Consider the following 16,905-nt stretch of genomic DNA (forward strand, 5'->3'; position numbering starts at 1 on the left):
TTCCAAGCAGTTATCCCGGGGAAGGGGTCAGAGTTCGCCTAACTGCCGAGTGCAGGACTGCCCTACCAAACCCAGCATCATCCCTTGCCTGCTAGGTAATGGCGTAGTGGGAAGTGAAGGTGTGGACTTGCCACCTTGCAGATGTCCTGGATAGGCACCTACACCAGGAAAGCTGCAGACACTGCCTGCGCTCTGGTAGAGTGCACTGTAATCGTCGGGGCTGGAACTTTAACTAGGTCATAGCAAGTCCTGATGCAGGACGTGATCCATGACGAGATGCGCTGTGATGAGATCGAGAGCCCCTTCATTCTTTCTGCAATAGCAATAAAGAGCTGTGGTGACTTACGAAACGGCTTTGTGCATTCAATGTAAAATGCTAAGGCCCATCTAACGTCCAAGGAATGGAACATGCACTCCCTGTGAGTGGCATGGGGTTTAGGGAAGAACACAGGTAAAAATATGTCCTGGTTCACATGAAACTGGGAGACAACCTTGGGCAGGAACACAGGGTGGGGGATTACCTGCACCTTGTCTTTATAAAATACCATGTATAGAGGTTTGGAGGTCAGTGCTCCGAGTTCGGATACCCTCCTAGCGGAGGTTATAGCCACCAGGAAAACCACCTTCCAGGAAAGGTAGGAGAGAAGGCAGGAAGCCATGGGCTCAAAGGGGGGCCCCATGAGTGAGGACAGGACCAGGTTGAGGTCCCGGGGCGGGGAGGATGGGCTGACGTACTGGAGGATAAAATCTGTCAAGGCCCAACGCTGGCACTATGAGGATTAAGGAAGCCCTGTCCTGACGAGTCTTGAGGACCACCCTGTGTATGAGGGGGAATAGCAGGAATGCATACAGCAGGCGACCCACCCATGACAGATGAAAGGCGTCCGCGGTGGAGCCTGGGCTGGGGTTCAGGAAGGAGCAGAACCTCTGACGCTTCCTGTTGCTCTGCGTCGCGAACAGGTCCATGTGGGGACAGCCCCACCTCTGGAAAATTGAGTAAGTGATGTCCGGTCTGAGGGACCACTCATGTCCATGAAACAAGTGACTGAGCCATCTGCCAGCTCGTTCTGCACCTCTGGAAGGTGTGACGCCTACAGGTATATGGAGTGGGCGATACAAAAGTCCCACAGCGCGAGGGCTTCCCGACAGAGGGGAGAGGAACGAGCACCACCTTGTTTGTTTATATAGAACATCGCTGCAGTATTGTCCGTGAGCACTGATACGCACATGCCCTGCAGATGGGCCTGAAACGCTTGGCATGCCAAGCAAACCGCCCTCAGCTCCCTCACGTTGATGTGCAGCGATAGCTCTGCATGGGACCAGAGGCCCTGGGTTCTGATATTGCCCAGATGCGCTCCCCAACCGAGCACCGAGGCATTTGTGACAAGGGAAAGCGTGGGTTGGGGTTTTGCGAAGGGTACTCCCGCACAAACCACCTGTGGTTACAGCCACCATTGGAGAGAGTGGAGAATTTGAGGCAGGAGGGTTATGACTGAGTCCAACGGGTCCCTGCCCGGTCTGTGCACCTGTGCTAACCATGTCTGGAGGGGCCGGAGGCACAGCCTGGCATGCTGTACCACGTATGTACAGGCCTCCATATGCCCCAGTAGTCTCAAAGAATTCCTGGCCGTAGTTGTGGGGAAGCGGAAGAGGGTCTGGATAATGTCCGTGAGCGCTTTGAAATGCAGTTCCAGAAGAAACGCCCTCGCGCACGTGGAATCCAAGAGAGCGCCAATTAACTCTATTGTTTGTGTGGGGGTCAATGTGGACTTGGGCTCATTCAGTACAAACCCCAACCTGTGAAACGTAGCCCAGGCCAGGGATACGTGCTCCACCACCTGTGCTTGGGACTTGGCCTCAATGAGCCAGTCGCCCAAATACGGGAATGCCTGCACCTGGTGCCTGCAGAGGAAAGTTGCCACTACCGCCATACATTTGGTGAACACCCGGGGGGCCGAATGGGAGCACCCTGAACTGGTAGTGCTGGCCACTGACCACAAATCTGAGAAAGCATGTGTGGGCTGGAATAATAGCAATGTGAAAATACGCATCCCTTCAAGTCGAGGGCGGCGTACCAGTCTCCTGGATCCAGGGAGGGAATGATGGCGGCCAGAGAGACCATGCGGAACTTCACCTTTTTTTATGTATGTGTAGGTCCAGGATAGGCCAAAGCCCGCCCTTGGCCTTGGGGATGAGGAAATAGCGGGAGTATAACTCCTTGCCCCTGAATTCCTGAGGAACCTCCTCTATTGCCCCTAGAGCTAGGAGTGATTGTTTCTCTTGTAAAAGGAGTTGCTCATGAGAGAGGTCCCTGAAGAGGGACAGGCACGGGGGGTGGGAGAGCGGGAGGGAACATAATTGGATAGACTATCCCACCCCAACCGTGCTGAGGACCCAGCGGTCTGACATGATCTGAGACCAAGGCACGGTAGAAGCAGGAGAGTCGATTCACAAAGGTGGGGGAAGGACACAAGGCGACTGGTGCGCTGTCCTCATGCGCATCTTCAAAAATTGGGCTTGGGGTCGGGAGGCTGTTTGGTTGAACCCTGGCCTTGGCCCGAGGAAGATTGTGGTGGGCGCCTCCTGTTATTTCTGCCCCTCCTCCTAGGTGGATCCAGCCTAGGGGGCCCCGGGTAGAAACGGGACGGGGGCTGAGGTCTAAAGGGCTTTCTCTGAGGCACTGGGGTGTGTAGCCCCAGAGACTTCAGAGTTGCCAGTGAGTCCTTCAGGCTATACAGGCGCATGTCCGTACTTTGAGCAAACAGGCCCTGACAGTCAAAGAGGAGGTCCTGAATTGTATTTTGGACCTCAGGTGGAATCCCTGAAACCTGAAGGCATGCACTGCGCCTCATAGCGATGGCAGTGGCCATGGTTCTAGCCACAGAGTACGCTGTGTACAGGGCTTCCTAGATGGCGGTCCTACTGAAGGGCCGACTCCATCAAGAGGAGCTTCAGGCGATAGTCCCACTCCCTCTTAGTCCTGGGTCCGAAGCTCCTGCAAATAGGGCACTTATCTGTCTGATGACCCTCCCCAAGGCACTTGAGACAGGCGGCGTGCGGATCACTTGTTGGCATAGGTTTTGCACACCTCTTGCATGCTTTAAACCCCTCCGACTGAGGCGTGCCCTGGCGCCGGGGAGAGTAGAATGGGGGGAAACCCCCTGAAGTAAGCTAAACTAATCTAATCTACAACTATTAACAACTAACAAAAAACTATTTACATTAGAAACAAGGGAACCACTACGTAAGGCACTTGCAAAGCAAGAGACTAAGCTGTTCGAACGACCGTCACGGGCGGTAAGAAGGAACTGAGCAAGCGGCGGGTCGGCAGGGACATATATACACCGCCACGAAGGTACCACTCTGGGGTCTCCACAGCCGAACCAACAGGAAAAGCTTCTGGCGATCGTGCATGGGGTGCACGCACACACACCTATTGGAATGCACATGAGCAATCACTCGAAGAAGAACCGCACATGTTTGATTAACTTATTGAGTCCATGGAGGTCAAGGATGGGCCTCATCCTGCCCTTGGATTTCAGTATCAGGAAATACCGGGAGTTGAACTTGCAACCATAGTGTTCTTGCAGAACCTCCTCCACTGCTCCCAATGCTATCAGAGAGCTGACCTGCTCAAAAAGCAGTATTTCATGAGATGGGTCCCTGAAAAGGGATGAGGAGGAAGCATAGAGAGAAACTGGGTGGCGTAGCCCAATCTGAAAGTGTCTAGGACCCAGCTGCCAGACATTAACAAGACACAGGCATTGTAAAGGCAAGCCAGTCTGTCCACAAAAGAATTGGTGGGATGACGAGGGAGAAAGAACAACTGGACCTGTGCTCTGGATCAATGCGTCAAAATGGACGCTCAGTAGACGCCGAAGGAGGGTGCGCAGAGCAGCTGGGTCCTGAGCTTGCAGTCCACAAGCTTCATCTTGTGAGATCTATCCCTTTTCTGGGTAGCACTGCTGTCTCAGGGGGAAGGACACACAAAGGGTTGCTGTGGCCTGTATCTCTGCATAGATGCCATACTCACCCCCAGCTAGCCCTCAAATCCTTGAAAGAATGCAGAGTTTCATCAGTCTTGTCCAAAAACAAGGTTTGGTCATCCAAGGGCAAGTCCTCAATTGTTTGCTGGACTGCCAGTATAATCTCCAAGTTCTGGAGCCAGGAAGCCATCCTCATAATAATTGCGAAGGCCCCAGCCCTGTCTGAAGTGTCCACCACATCTAGGGCAGATTGCAACAACATTTTTGCCACCATGCAGCCCTTAGTGACAAACACCTCAGGCAACAGTTGCTCAAACATAGCCATAGCCTACCAGCTAAGGAAGTCATATTTAGCCATGTTTGGCTTGCTCGTTTGCAATACTCATCTGAAGTGATGATGAGGTGGGTATCTTCCTGCCTAGAAGATCTAGGCACTTCAAGTCTCTGTCTTTGGGGCAGGACATGAATCTGTCCTGCTGTGCCCTGTCATTCACAGTCGTGAGTTTGGGGATGTGTAGGAATAAAATCCCTCGTATCCCTGTACCGGAACAAAACAACACTTCTCCAAGTGCATGGCCAAGGCTAGTGTACACCAAAGAGCCTTCACAGGCTTGAGGAGTGACTTGTTAATCAGAAGGGCCACTCCCCCAGGGACAGAGGGTTGGAGAATGTCCATGTGTTTATGGGTATTCTGGAGAAATGATGCCTGAATACCCACGGACAAAGCCACCCGAAATAACAGGTCCTGGTATACCCTAAAGTCCTCTGGGATGGAAGGGGAAGACATTGCATTGTCCTGGGGCAGCATCTCCGGATGAGGAAACTCCAGTGGCTTCACGGGAAGGGGAACCGCAGGCATCTGGTCTTACAACTGGTCTTCAGCCACCAATAGCGCACAAGCAGAGGATCTCGACCCTGACGACGAGTGAGATGTCTGAGACCAAGGAGCTTCCCACTGAGCCCAAGGTGGCCTCTGGTATTAGTAAGGCATTGGTACCCAGTAGGCACTGGGCCAGGGATCTCCATTCTGGTCTTGAGGTGCATGCCAAGCTTGCTAGCTGCCTTAGTCTACTGTTGTCCCCAGGATGCCCTCAGGTGAAGTGGAGCAGGAGAATGAGGAGCCCAAGTCTGAAAAAGAAAAGTCTCAGAGACATGGGAGGGGTGACTCCAGAGGGAGCCAACAGGTGATCTAATTCATCCATAGCCCAGAACGAGTTTGGGATTGGCACCACGCTGAAGTCAGCACCACTGGAAGATCAGTGTCGCAGGCAAGGTCATCAAAGGCAAATGCAAACAATGGTACTGGAGCACCCACGTGCGTCGATGTCATTTGCAGCATTGACTGTGTCGGTACCAAGGAAGGGCCCAGTACCGAAGAATCTTGTACTGTCTTCAGTACCATATCCACGCCAATCCCCAGAAGCAGTGCTTTCTGGTGCAGTGCTGAGACTTCAGCAGCATGCTCCAACTGGGGACCCATCAGAGCCACCAGACTAGTGAAGTCCTGAACCAGCAGCAAGGTTGGGACTGAAAGGTAGAACAGCCTGGTACAGCGACACCACTGATACTGTCAGTACCAGCACCATTCCTATCAGTACCAGACTCAATGCCTTCCCTACCTTGTACTGAGGGAGGATCAGAAGCACAAGCACCAGCACCATACCGCGCACCGGAGCCGGTCTCTTGCCAGTCCATGTTTTTCTTAGGGGATGCAGAAGAGTCACCCCGGGATCTGGAGTGCTCCCAATCTGTCTTATGCAACCTCTTTTTGAGGTGCCGACGATGAAGAAAGGTTCCCATGCTTCTTCAGAGAGGCCCTTGCCCCGGAATGGAAAGCAGCAGCACTTTCTCAGCTGGAGGGCAATCTGCAGCCCGAGGAAGGCCTCGGTACGGGGTCAAGCCTAATGGCCTGCTCAAGCAGGTGCTGCTTAAGGCAAAGGTCCCACGCCACCTGAGTCCGCTTCTTGAACAATCTGCGGACTGAACAGTGCTCCTTAAGGTGGGCTTCGCCAAGGCAGAATAAGGACCATTTGTGGGGGTCACTGTTAGGAATCACCACTCCACATGAAGGGCAATGCTTGAACCCTACTGAGAACATTACCAGGGAGCACTACCTCTACCACTATACTATACACTATAACTTTTAACTACCACTACTAACTAACTAGCTATGAACTATATACAACAAAACTAGGCTAAAATATAAATTTGCAAGACTGTGAAGCAACAACTGCTCAGAGCTCCAACTACAACCAACTGGTGGTGGGAACAAACTGTGGGGGTGGGGGGGAAGGCGTGGCGCCAGCACCAACTCATTTAGCCAGAGGAGAGGCTACAGGCATGAGGCGCTAGTGCCGTTCATCTACAGGTACTGCTAGGCGAAAGTCTCCAGCTCTGTCATGCGGGGCGCACACACGCCTACTTGGAATACACATCTGCATCTACTCAAAAAATAACTAAAGTGAGAAAGATATATGCTTCTTTGAGATCTACAAAGCATAGAAAAACATCTTGGAGAAATTTCCTGAATTAGAAGAGAGCGATTTTCCCTCTGGAAATGAAATATTTTGACATGAAGGAGCTAATGATTGCCATTTTATGAGTTTCAATTTACTCAGTCTTGATGTTTGTTACCAGGTGTGAGAAATATGTAAGTCAAATGAAAGACGATGATGATGATATTCTGGAAGCTGTGACTGAGTGGGGTACAGTCAGATAGAAAACAGGGAGTGTGGGGACCCACACTGACAGAAAGGTCCTGGCAAATCTAACTACTGTGGCCTTATAACATGCACAAATCATACTGACACGACACAGGTCCAAAAGGCAGTAACAGGTACTTCATAAACGCTATGCCTTGCATAATGACAGGTTTCAGAGTAGCAGCTGTGTTAGTCTGTATTCGCAAAAAGAAAAGGAGGACTTGTGGCACCTTAGAGACTAACAAATTTATCTGAGCATAAGCTTTCGTGAGCTACATTTCCACTGAATGCATCCGATGAAGTGAGCTGTAGCTCACGAAAGCTTATGCTCAAATAAATTTGTTAGTCTCTAAGGTGCCACAAATACTCCTTTTCTTTTTTCATAAACCCTATGCAAATTGTGTTGTATATGTGCTTGTTCATTGACCCTGATGGAAGCTGCATCTTTTGCTGGAATTACTGGGTTTTAATCTGTTGAAAACTTGAATGGTTCACCTTAGGAAGAGAGGAGTTTTAAAAATTACACTTTGTACTACTTATGTGTTAAGACTGTAGGCAAGCAGGGATAGGTGGAAGAAACAGTGAGCCATAAGGGTTGAATTATTTAAAAATCAAGGCATTTACAATAATGGATCATTTTAAAAAAAATATTGATTTAAATCAGATTGAGGCTTTGTAAAACTAATTTGAAAATCTGTGTGATTGAAATTTTATAAAGTTATTAAGTTATACATTCTGTTTTGTTTTTTTAATGCCACTGACAGAGTATCCTCTTTGACTTTTGACAAAACTGCTCGAGATAGAAAACAAAATATTGAAAAATACAATGTTGGGCAGAATTTTGAAAAGCATCCAAGTGTCTAACAGTATGTTTACACTGAAAAAACAACAATGCAGGAGCGAGTTTCAGAGTTCAGGTCAAATGAAGTGACCTTCCACAACAGCAATAAAAATAGCAGGATAGATGTTTGGGCTTGGGTTGGAGCCTGGACTCTGGAACCTGTCGAAGCAGTGGGTCTCGGAGCCTGGGCTCCAGCCTAAGCACAAAAATCTACACTACTATTTTTCGCCCCTTAGTGCAAGCCTGAGTCAGTTGATTCAGCTCTGAGACTTGCTGCCGCATGGGTCAAGCTTACGGAATATGCAATTTAGTAGAAAAATATCACTATGTAAAATCTGAAATTCTATTTATAATTAGGAAGCAAGTACAAAACATCCATTTTAGCGTTTTAAGATTACGTTATTCCCATTTTATAAAGAATTGTCAACACATAAATTAAAAATGTAAATGACAAAAACTAAAATTTTAAAAATCAGGTTAAAAAATAAGATCAGTTTTTCTATGATTTTTATCCACCCTGTGCACCACCTTTAAAAAAATTGTCACTGATAACATACAGTGTATCATTTAAGTTGCTTCTTTTTAAGAAGAACCATAGAAGATTTTGATTTCTTTTTAGTGTCTGATGTCTTAATGACTACGAAAATGCAGTCAAGTTAGCCTTCATCAGACAATCAGAGTCATTCTATACAGGATGAAAAGAATGAATAAGAGCAGGATTCTGGCCCTACTCTGAAGATAATTTATCCCTTTAAAGCAGGGGTACTCAAACTGGGGGTTGCAAGGTTAGTATGTAGGGGGTTGTAAGCTGACAGCTCCACGCATGGCTGACAGCCCGAGCCCCACCATGGACGGGGCTGACAGCCCAAGCCCCTCCAGCCCAGCTCCACTCCCAATCCCACTCCACCTCCAAAGAAAGGGTGCCAAAATAGAAGTTTGCCCAGGGTGCCATTTTCCCTCAGGACAGCTCTGGGACTGAGACAACATTAGAGGGCTTGACTGTTCAGCAGCTGAAGAGCTGCATTAAACAGCAGACCAATCATAACACTGAGACTGGCCAAAAAAAAAATTTTAATAGTCAGACACACAGGCAGGGGTGGCACTAGGGGGGTCTGCGGGAGCTATAGCCACCCCAAAATTTGCCTTAGCCCCCCGTAGCCACCCTTATCAGCACAAAGGTCAAATGTTACGCAGAAGTAAGGAGAGCATCATATGTCATTGCCATTCTTACTTCTGCAGTTCTGCACTGCTGTTGGTGGCTGCACTGCCTTCAGAGTTGGGCGCCTGGCCTGCAGTCGTTGCTCTCCAGCTGCTCAGCTCTGAACACAGCACCTGCCACCAGCAGCAGCGCAGAGGTAAGGATGGCAATGGGGCGCTAGTAAGCCTGCTGTGAAAAGTGATATTTGTATGTTTTTAATATCATTTTTCACAGCAGACTTACTAGCACCCCATTGTCACCCATACTTCTGCACTGCTGCTGACTGTGGTACTGCCTTCGGAGCTGGGAGGCTGTGAAAAGTGGTATTAACAAACATACAAATATTACTTTTCACAGAAGACTTACTAGCTAGCAAGTGTCTGCTGTGAAAAGTGATATTTGTATGTTTGTTAATATCACTTTTCACAGCCTTCCAAGCTAACTAGCAAATCAAGTGATATTGACAAAGTTTCTTCATGCCCCCCACAATATTAAACAGTAACTATTTTTAAAAAATAACATTTCTGCTTAAAACAATAATTTAATTAAAATATGTTTTAGTCTTAATTTAAAGTCGGTGAGAAAAGGTAAATTCATTTTAAACAATAGGCTTATAAATTTAGCATTTAAAATAGTGTTAAATATAAAAAATGTGTTTTTAATGTATAAGGGGGGTAGCACTCAGAGACTCACTGTGAAAAAGTAGTCGCTATCACAAAAAAATTCGCAAAAAGAAAAGGAGGACTTGTGGCACCTTAGAGACTAACAATTTATTTGAGCATAAGCTTTCGTGAGCTACAGCTCACTTCCGATGAAGTGAGCTGTAGCTCACGAAAGCTTATGCTCAAATAAATTGGTTAGTCTCTAAGGTGCCACAAGTCCTCCTTTTCTTTTTGCGAATACAGACTAACATGGCTGTTACTCTGAAACCTAACAAAAAAATTGAGAACCACTGCTTTAGAGGTCAGGATTTCTTTTATTACCTGTTCTAAGGGGCTTATTTACTACATTTTGGGACTAGAGCAGGGTCGGGGGTAAGGCTAAATGTGTTTAGTCTTGCCCTTTGTATGACTGAAAAGGGGGAAGAGTCAGAGTGAAGGAAACTTGACTGAATGACCTGGTGGGAGAAAGAACAAGGGAAGGCCAGCTAGAAAGCAAAGGCAATGGTTTAGGCTATAGTATGATCAGAGCAGGCAGCAATCAAACCATGACTCAGGAATGCCAGCAATGTGTTGCTCAGACGCTATGCTGTTGAGTACAATATAAATGCCTAAACAGATCTGCTTCCTTCATCATTGTGGGTCCTAGTAACAACAGTAAAAAATTTTAAGGGCGAAAGAAGACAACACAGGAAGGTGAAAGAATGAGAAAAAGGATGGGAAAGAAAACATCCAGTAGGTAAGGAAAGATTTTGGCCTCACGGGGAGAGTATAGAAAACTTCAGGCTTTACTCAACCGACCCTTGACATGTCTTCCTACCACTAAAAAACCCAAAAAATCTTCAGAAGCTGGCTCCAAGTAGTCACTAGCAGGTGCACAACCCCAGCATTACAGAATCCAAGAGGGTGGATTTATTCCACTAGAAAATTGTTCTGAAGAGGGTTTATTCTGTCCCTTGCATTCCAACTTCTGAGGCTATGGCATATTCCTTCAGTCAAATATGAAAGTTGTTCAAGTGTGAAAACCCTCAACAAATTTGACTGACAATGTCTTTTGATGTTTTCAATAAATTCTTCCAACACTCTTGTCAAAGAGAAGTACCTGATCATCTTTTCATCAAGGAAAGAAATTCTGCAGTTCTTTTAGTGATTTTGAAAAGAAACTAATTACACTGCTCAACCTAATCCTAGTAATAGTGCTGCTGAGCTGAATACTGGTAACATGTCAGCTCAAAGCCTGTATGGATGCTAAGGAAGAAGCTGAAGTAGCAAGAAGAGAAGCAATCATTCTAATCTACACTAATGTGTGTTGAAAAGACACAATTCTGCAAATTTGTTAGGACAGCTGGTATAAAAGTAGAAGCACAATATACAGAACAAGAATCAGAAGTGAACAAGCCCTATATACTCTAGTAAACGATCTACATTTTGTGGCAAGACTCATTACAGCACTCTGGTGAAGCAGATGTGATAAAACTGTAGAAACTTAATTTAAAATTACCAAATGGAGATTTTTAAATTAAATAGGAAAATGAATAAAATAATCAGTACTAGAGTACTATAAACGCTTGCATTTTGATAATAAGCTTTATTCACAGTCCCACATTTTCAGTTTTCTATGTCCAGCTGATTTCTGTATTAATGTATGACTGCATCACAGGCTATATCTCACTAATTCTGCTCCACCAAAAGGCATGTTAATATAAACAAGATTCTGGAGGCTTCTGGCTTTTTTTCTTCGCCTTTTTTTTTAAACCACTGCATTAGTTAAACCTATGGGGGTAAAAATACTGGAAGCCACCTGAATCTTGTCTACATGAGGTCTCCATTCAGTGAAGCTGAACTGATGAAAAATTTATTTCTAAACTTCCTCAGCACAGACAAAGCTTAGAAGATGTCCAGGAGGAAGCTGGCAGTTTTGCAAAAGGGTAGGAGACAGAGATAGAAATTGCAACCACATGCACCATCTTTGCAGACTATAGTATTAACTTCATGAATGTTATATGGATCATTGTAGGCTAGTGACTGTATTCTACTGAATGAGACAGGGTTATCCTATGTTCTCCAGGAACTAAAAACTGTGCAGAATAACTACTGCAGTCCATGGGACTATAAACAAAACCAGAGAAGTACCACATGTTGGGGTAATTTGCATATACTGGTTCAGGCGAGGCTTCAAGAAACACAGGAGACAAAGAAAGAACTTGGGGTATAAAGGGCCAGCTTGACCCAACAGGGGTCCTTTTGATTCAACAAATGAACAAGGCATTTTGTTCAAAGGGGGACACAACCATGCTGAAAGGTCTGGAACCTGTCAGGATCTCCATAGGACCGATGGGGGATGCTGATGAAGTATTTAGATCCTTTTACTGTCTTATAGGTATTTTTCTGTATATTTTTATCCTTAAATAAATGTACTCTGTTTTGAAAGAGCTGTTTGGTTACTTAGAATCATTGGTATTTCCTGGAGAGAAAGTGCAGACACACAGTTGTCACAGATCTTAAGTCACAAAGGCAAACAAAGCCTGTTTTTCTTTCTGTCTGGTAGTACCATCTCATGCTTTTACTTAAACTTTGACCTAGTCTACAGTACAAAAAGTTTACCAGTGATAGCTATACAGATATTACTACACCAACAAACCCTCCTAGAGTGTTTTTTGACAGTATAACTTATACCAGTTCCCTGAACAAAATAAGTTATACTGGCAAAAGCACTTTTTTGCCAGTATGAATGCATCTGCACTAGGGTTTTTGCACAGTGTTTTAAAAAAAGTCTTAAAAAAAAAATCACCCTCCCCAAACTGACATCACTATTCCGGCAAAAGTTTTAAGTGCAGACTTGGCCTTTGCCTCTTTGCTCCAGAAACATATGTAGGTTCTTTAACATGGGTCTCTAGAAAATCACCCATATGCTTTGCTAGCTCCGTGGCTGGAAGATTTTAGCAGCAGTTTTCCTTTGACCTCTTAATGAAACAGTAGTGCAAACAGGAGTTAAGGTGCATCTAAGAAGAACTAGCTTGAACAGCTGAATATGTAGACAAATATATTTAAAAAATAAAGTTGAAATCCCTGCTTCAGAACAATATGCTTTATATTTAACTCCTCTTAAGTGATTAGGTGCTATGTCAGTAAATAGCATTAGGGTTGAACACACTTCAAATTTGCACCATTTGATGCAGACCATTTGAAAGCCAACCATTTGATGTTGCTTACCCTGTTGGACGAGTAGCCATATCTAACAAAATACTCTTCCACTCCCTTCGCTTAAATTGCCATATGCGTGCTGTCCCATCACGGCTTCCACTCACAAACCTACAAAAGAAAAATTACCATTCAATATCAATCAGAGGTAAGCCGGTTCATATGAAAATTGATTATGGAGAGAAAATGCTGTTAATCATTAGGTTTTTATTCTGTAATGTACTACACAAACGAACCAATATACCTGTTATTTCAAAAACTCTGCACTGCTGATTTTGGGTGACATGCACTTCACTCTTTGCTCTGTTGAATGTGGGACCACAGTGGAGACATCAGGGTAACTCTATACAGATGCTAAGCCAATGCCCCCTCCCTTCATACAGTCCCAGTGCAGAAGCTAAAAGTGGTGCAAAAGGCCAAGATGCCAGGAAAGCAGAAATTAAAGGTAAAGACACACCTTATTTCAACAACCAAAACCTATCCCTGAAGTAATTTGGAACTGTGTATTTTGTCGTAGTTGCTATGATATCTAAATTGAACTTTTTTCTCCCTGATGGCTTAGGTTGGAAAAACCTAGTGGAACTCTCCCAAGCTCAGTTTAGAGCAGTTTATATCATGATAAAATTGCATATTGGAACACTAATTGTCAGTGGGGGAAATGGTTGCCTTCCTAATGAATTTAAATTTCTTTCCTTATCTTTCATGTCAACCATCCAGAAGAGCTTTACAAATTATTGATATTTATATTGATATTATAAATAAATATCTACTCCTCATGAATTTCAAGCAAACACTGTCCAGAATGCTCTTCCTTACCCTACCTGATCATTTTTGCTGTGAATCAAGTTGCCACTTACTAAAAATGCTATTTAAATAGCCTTCTAGGACAATTGATAAAGTATACCAGAAATATTTCCAAAGTGTACCAATGCACCTTTCATCTCTTCATAACCCACAAAAAATCTGGTCATTAAGTAACTAAGCATTAGGGACTTGTAATGAAAGTGATGATAAAGAGGAAGCCATTTTATTTAATTATTTTAAATAAATCTAATGATAACCCATAAAAATTACTAAATATTGCAGGTTACCTTTAAATATAAGTTGACATAGAATGCTTCAAAACATACAGCAAAATATTTCTAACAAACTCGAGAAAACAACTGACATTTGGAAATTATTTTTGTGAGGTTGCAAAAATTGTCCTGAAATAAAAACATACAAATATTCGCTTGCTTACCTGTTACTAGTGTTAGAAAACTGAATGCTGTCAACTTTGTCCTGTATAAAGAATACAGAAATTACCAGTGAATTCCATCTATCAACACATTTTAATCAAATACTTATGTAATTTTAAAATAGTATTTACAGTATGAAACTCCAACTCTGATATCTTCTCTGGCTGACCTGATCCAAAGAAATAAACCCTAATGATGTGATCTGTACTTCCAGTGGACAAAAACATTCCACCTAAGAAAGATAAGCACAAATAAGCAATAGTAATGAGGAAAAAGGCAATGTAACATTATTTGAAAGTTGTCAATGACCTTAAATATATTAAAGTTTATTTTTATTACCATAAAAAGTTATACCTATGTTGACTCATTTTTCATTGTCTGTTTATTTAATATTCAAAATTACATGAAAAATCTGAGACACCAAACATGCTATAAAATTTTTACATGTACACAAATGATTACATATTCCTAATTTTTCTCAAAACAATATTAAGCCATTCTATTTTTAAAGTAACTTTTCATAAGCAAAACAAATGTAGGATTTTATGTATTTATTTATTTTTAAAGAGGACATGGACAAAGGGAGTTGGTTTCCAAACTCAACAGAAGATTTGAATTCTCTCTGGTCATTGGAAGCAGAATTTCAAAAATACTTAGAAGCTTAGGTCCAGTTTTTAACTCTACTTGTCCAAGTCCCTTATAAAAACTTCTGTACATGACGTGTAAACAAATCCTTTGATGCTCTCCCCTATGCTCAGTACACATTTAACATGGAGGAAACTAAATCACAAGAACACATTAACTATACCTAACGATACCCAAGTATTCCTATATAGCAAATTGTCTATGCACACAATATGAAAATCTATTATTAATAATAATTCTGAGCTCTTATATAGCATGTTTCTTCAGTAGAGCCCATCCAACTAAGTACACACACTGTAGTAGTACTATATTTTACTAAGCTCCTTAAATGCCTTATTAAAAATCCTTATATTAAAGAGGTAGAAAATAAAATCCTTTACCAGCACTAAAGGAAGAACAGATCATTTGAACTCCAGGGCGAGGACGTTCCATAAACTTTGTTGGCCTCTGACTACAAATAAGAAAATAATTAAATAAAAAAATCATTTTTTTCCTTAGGGATATTATCATAATCAGAAGCAAGTCTGTATCTCAAAAATAAGTACAGAAGAACAAAATTAAACATGAAGTAACAGATGGCTAGCCATTTATAAACAATTTTATGTCACTATGCTTCATGATCTGATCTCATGGAAATTACAGAACCTCTAGATGGACTACAGTCTGCATGTATCACAGATTTCTAGCACACTTAATGAGTTGCACTATATTCTTACACAAAACCATGCCAAAAGCCACTTTCAAGAAAAAGAGGTGGACATCAATAGTGCTGTGTTTTAAACCAATGAATACATGTGACCTCAGCTGTTCCACGGTTTTCAAAGAGCAAAAACCCCTTTACACAGCACACGAAAAAGAAAGCTAGAAGTTGTTTAATAAAAAGATATGTTGAATAAAGGAACAGGTATTAAAAATAGACCAGACTTTGCAGAAAATCTATATTCTTTGTAGGTAGCATCATCATCACATTGCCCCAAAATTTCAAAAAGCATCATGATCTCCTATGTAACTTCCATATATTTGTTCCCTTTTGGACATTTCAGTATCTGCTATGAGTAGTAGAAATGTCAACTAGAGCTTTAATGGTCTAATCCTGTGGCATACAAATAAAAAAATTAAAATCAAGAAAATCCAGATGTTTGTTCTTTTAATCCTTACTCTCTGATTTTACATATATACTGTGGCAGCCTCAAAACAGTAGGTTTTGCATACTATACCATCTCCAATCTGAGAGCTCAGTGGAGAGCAGCACTTACACATACATGTGGTCCTTGTTGTAGTTGATTTATACTAAACTCTAAATACTTACATTAAAATTATGTAGGCTTTCCTTTCACGTAAGAAAATAGGAAAATGTATTCATACCTTACTTAAAATTTCATTTCTAAGAGTAATGAGGTCCATAGATCTCTGACATTAAGTTTCTGCTCTGTGCAGCCTTAGAGGTAAACCAGACCTGTCAGTCAGTGGCTCCACCTCCAAGAAGCATGCCAGCTGCAACACTTCCTCAGCCAAGAAAATCTCTAATCACTATATATTGCTATATATCAATACTACCAGTCCCCATACTATGCAAAGATTGCAATGAAGAAATAGATTTTAAGTACCAACTAATAATCCTGTATCTTTCCCAAAGAAACACCGCATTCAAGGTGGACTAAAACTATGAACCTCATTATTCCAAAAGTAAAACATATATGTGTTTTCCTATTCTTGTTTGTAATGAGGGCCACAGATCCATGACACTGGGATTTTCATAACAGTATCCACTCAGAGTGGGAAAAATACATATGCAAAATAGGATAATCCCTTCTTAATTGTTATTAGAAGGGGTTATGCAAAATAGGATAATCCCTTCTTAATTGTTATTAGGACACTACAGCATGGAGCACCCATTTACTAAAGGTGGTATCGACTGATGATTAAATGCCCAGCTTGGAGAACTTGGAGATGGCTTACACAGAGGACCAGGTGGCTAGCTTTACAGATTCTCTCATATGAAATGAATCTTTCTGTCCACTGAGTTACCACAGACCTGAAAAAGAGATAGCATGTGTGCAAGCATACACGCACACTCTGATTTTGGAAGAGGAAGTTATACTTTGACTTGCAGGCCTCCAAGATACAATGCCTTAGCCAGCTGGAATTGGAAGATTAAGATCTTCTTTTCCCTTTGACACTGAATCACAGAGCAAAAACAGCGTATTTCTGGTCTGTAAAATTAATATTTATTTTGAGAGTTGTGCAGATATCCAAAATATGCCAGAATTCTTTTTGGGGTGAGAGGGAGCTGGATGTAAGGACTGAATGACAATTTCCTGTGCTCCATGCAACTATGAGTTAATCTTTGGTATGAAGCCAAGATTGGTTCTGAGTACCACTTTATCTTTACGGAAAGTGTAGTATTAAGGTTCCTGAGAGCAGAAGTGACTGCT

The 16,905-nt window shown here is 43.0% G+C and overlaps 1 protein-coding gene across 3 annotated transcripts in view; it reads right to left on the reverse strand.

Annotated features, from left to right (window-relative positions):
* PHIP (PHIP subunit of CUL4-Ring ligase complex) overlaps positions 1-16,905 on the reverse strand; it is a 308,803-nt gene that overhangs the window by 165,289 nt on the left and 126,609 nt on the right. For all 3 annotated transcript variants that reach the window (XM_077812726.1, XM_077812725.1, XM_077812727.1), the window contains 4 exons: positions 14,851-14,921; positions 13,957-14,057; positions 13,828-13,868; positions 12,600-12,698 (listed from right to left, as the gene is read on the reverse strand). In XM_077812726.1, the coding sequence (XP_077668852.1) occupies positions 12,600-12,698; positions 13,828-13,868; positions 13,957-14,057; positions 14,851-14,921 (312 nt within the window). The remainder of the gene's footprint in view (positions 1-12,599; positions 12,699-13,827; positions 13,869-13,956; positions 14,058-14,850; positions 14,922-16,905) is intronic.

The sequence above is a fragment of the Eretmochelys imbricata genome, chromosome 3 (genome assembly GCF_965152235.1).
Source record: "Eretmochelys imbricata isolate rEreImb1 chromosome 3, rEreImb1.hap1, whole genome shotgun sequence".
NCBI classification, from domain to species: Eukaryota; Metazoa; Chordata; order Testudines; family Cheloniidae; genus Eretmochelys; species Eretmochelys imbricata.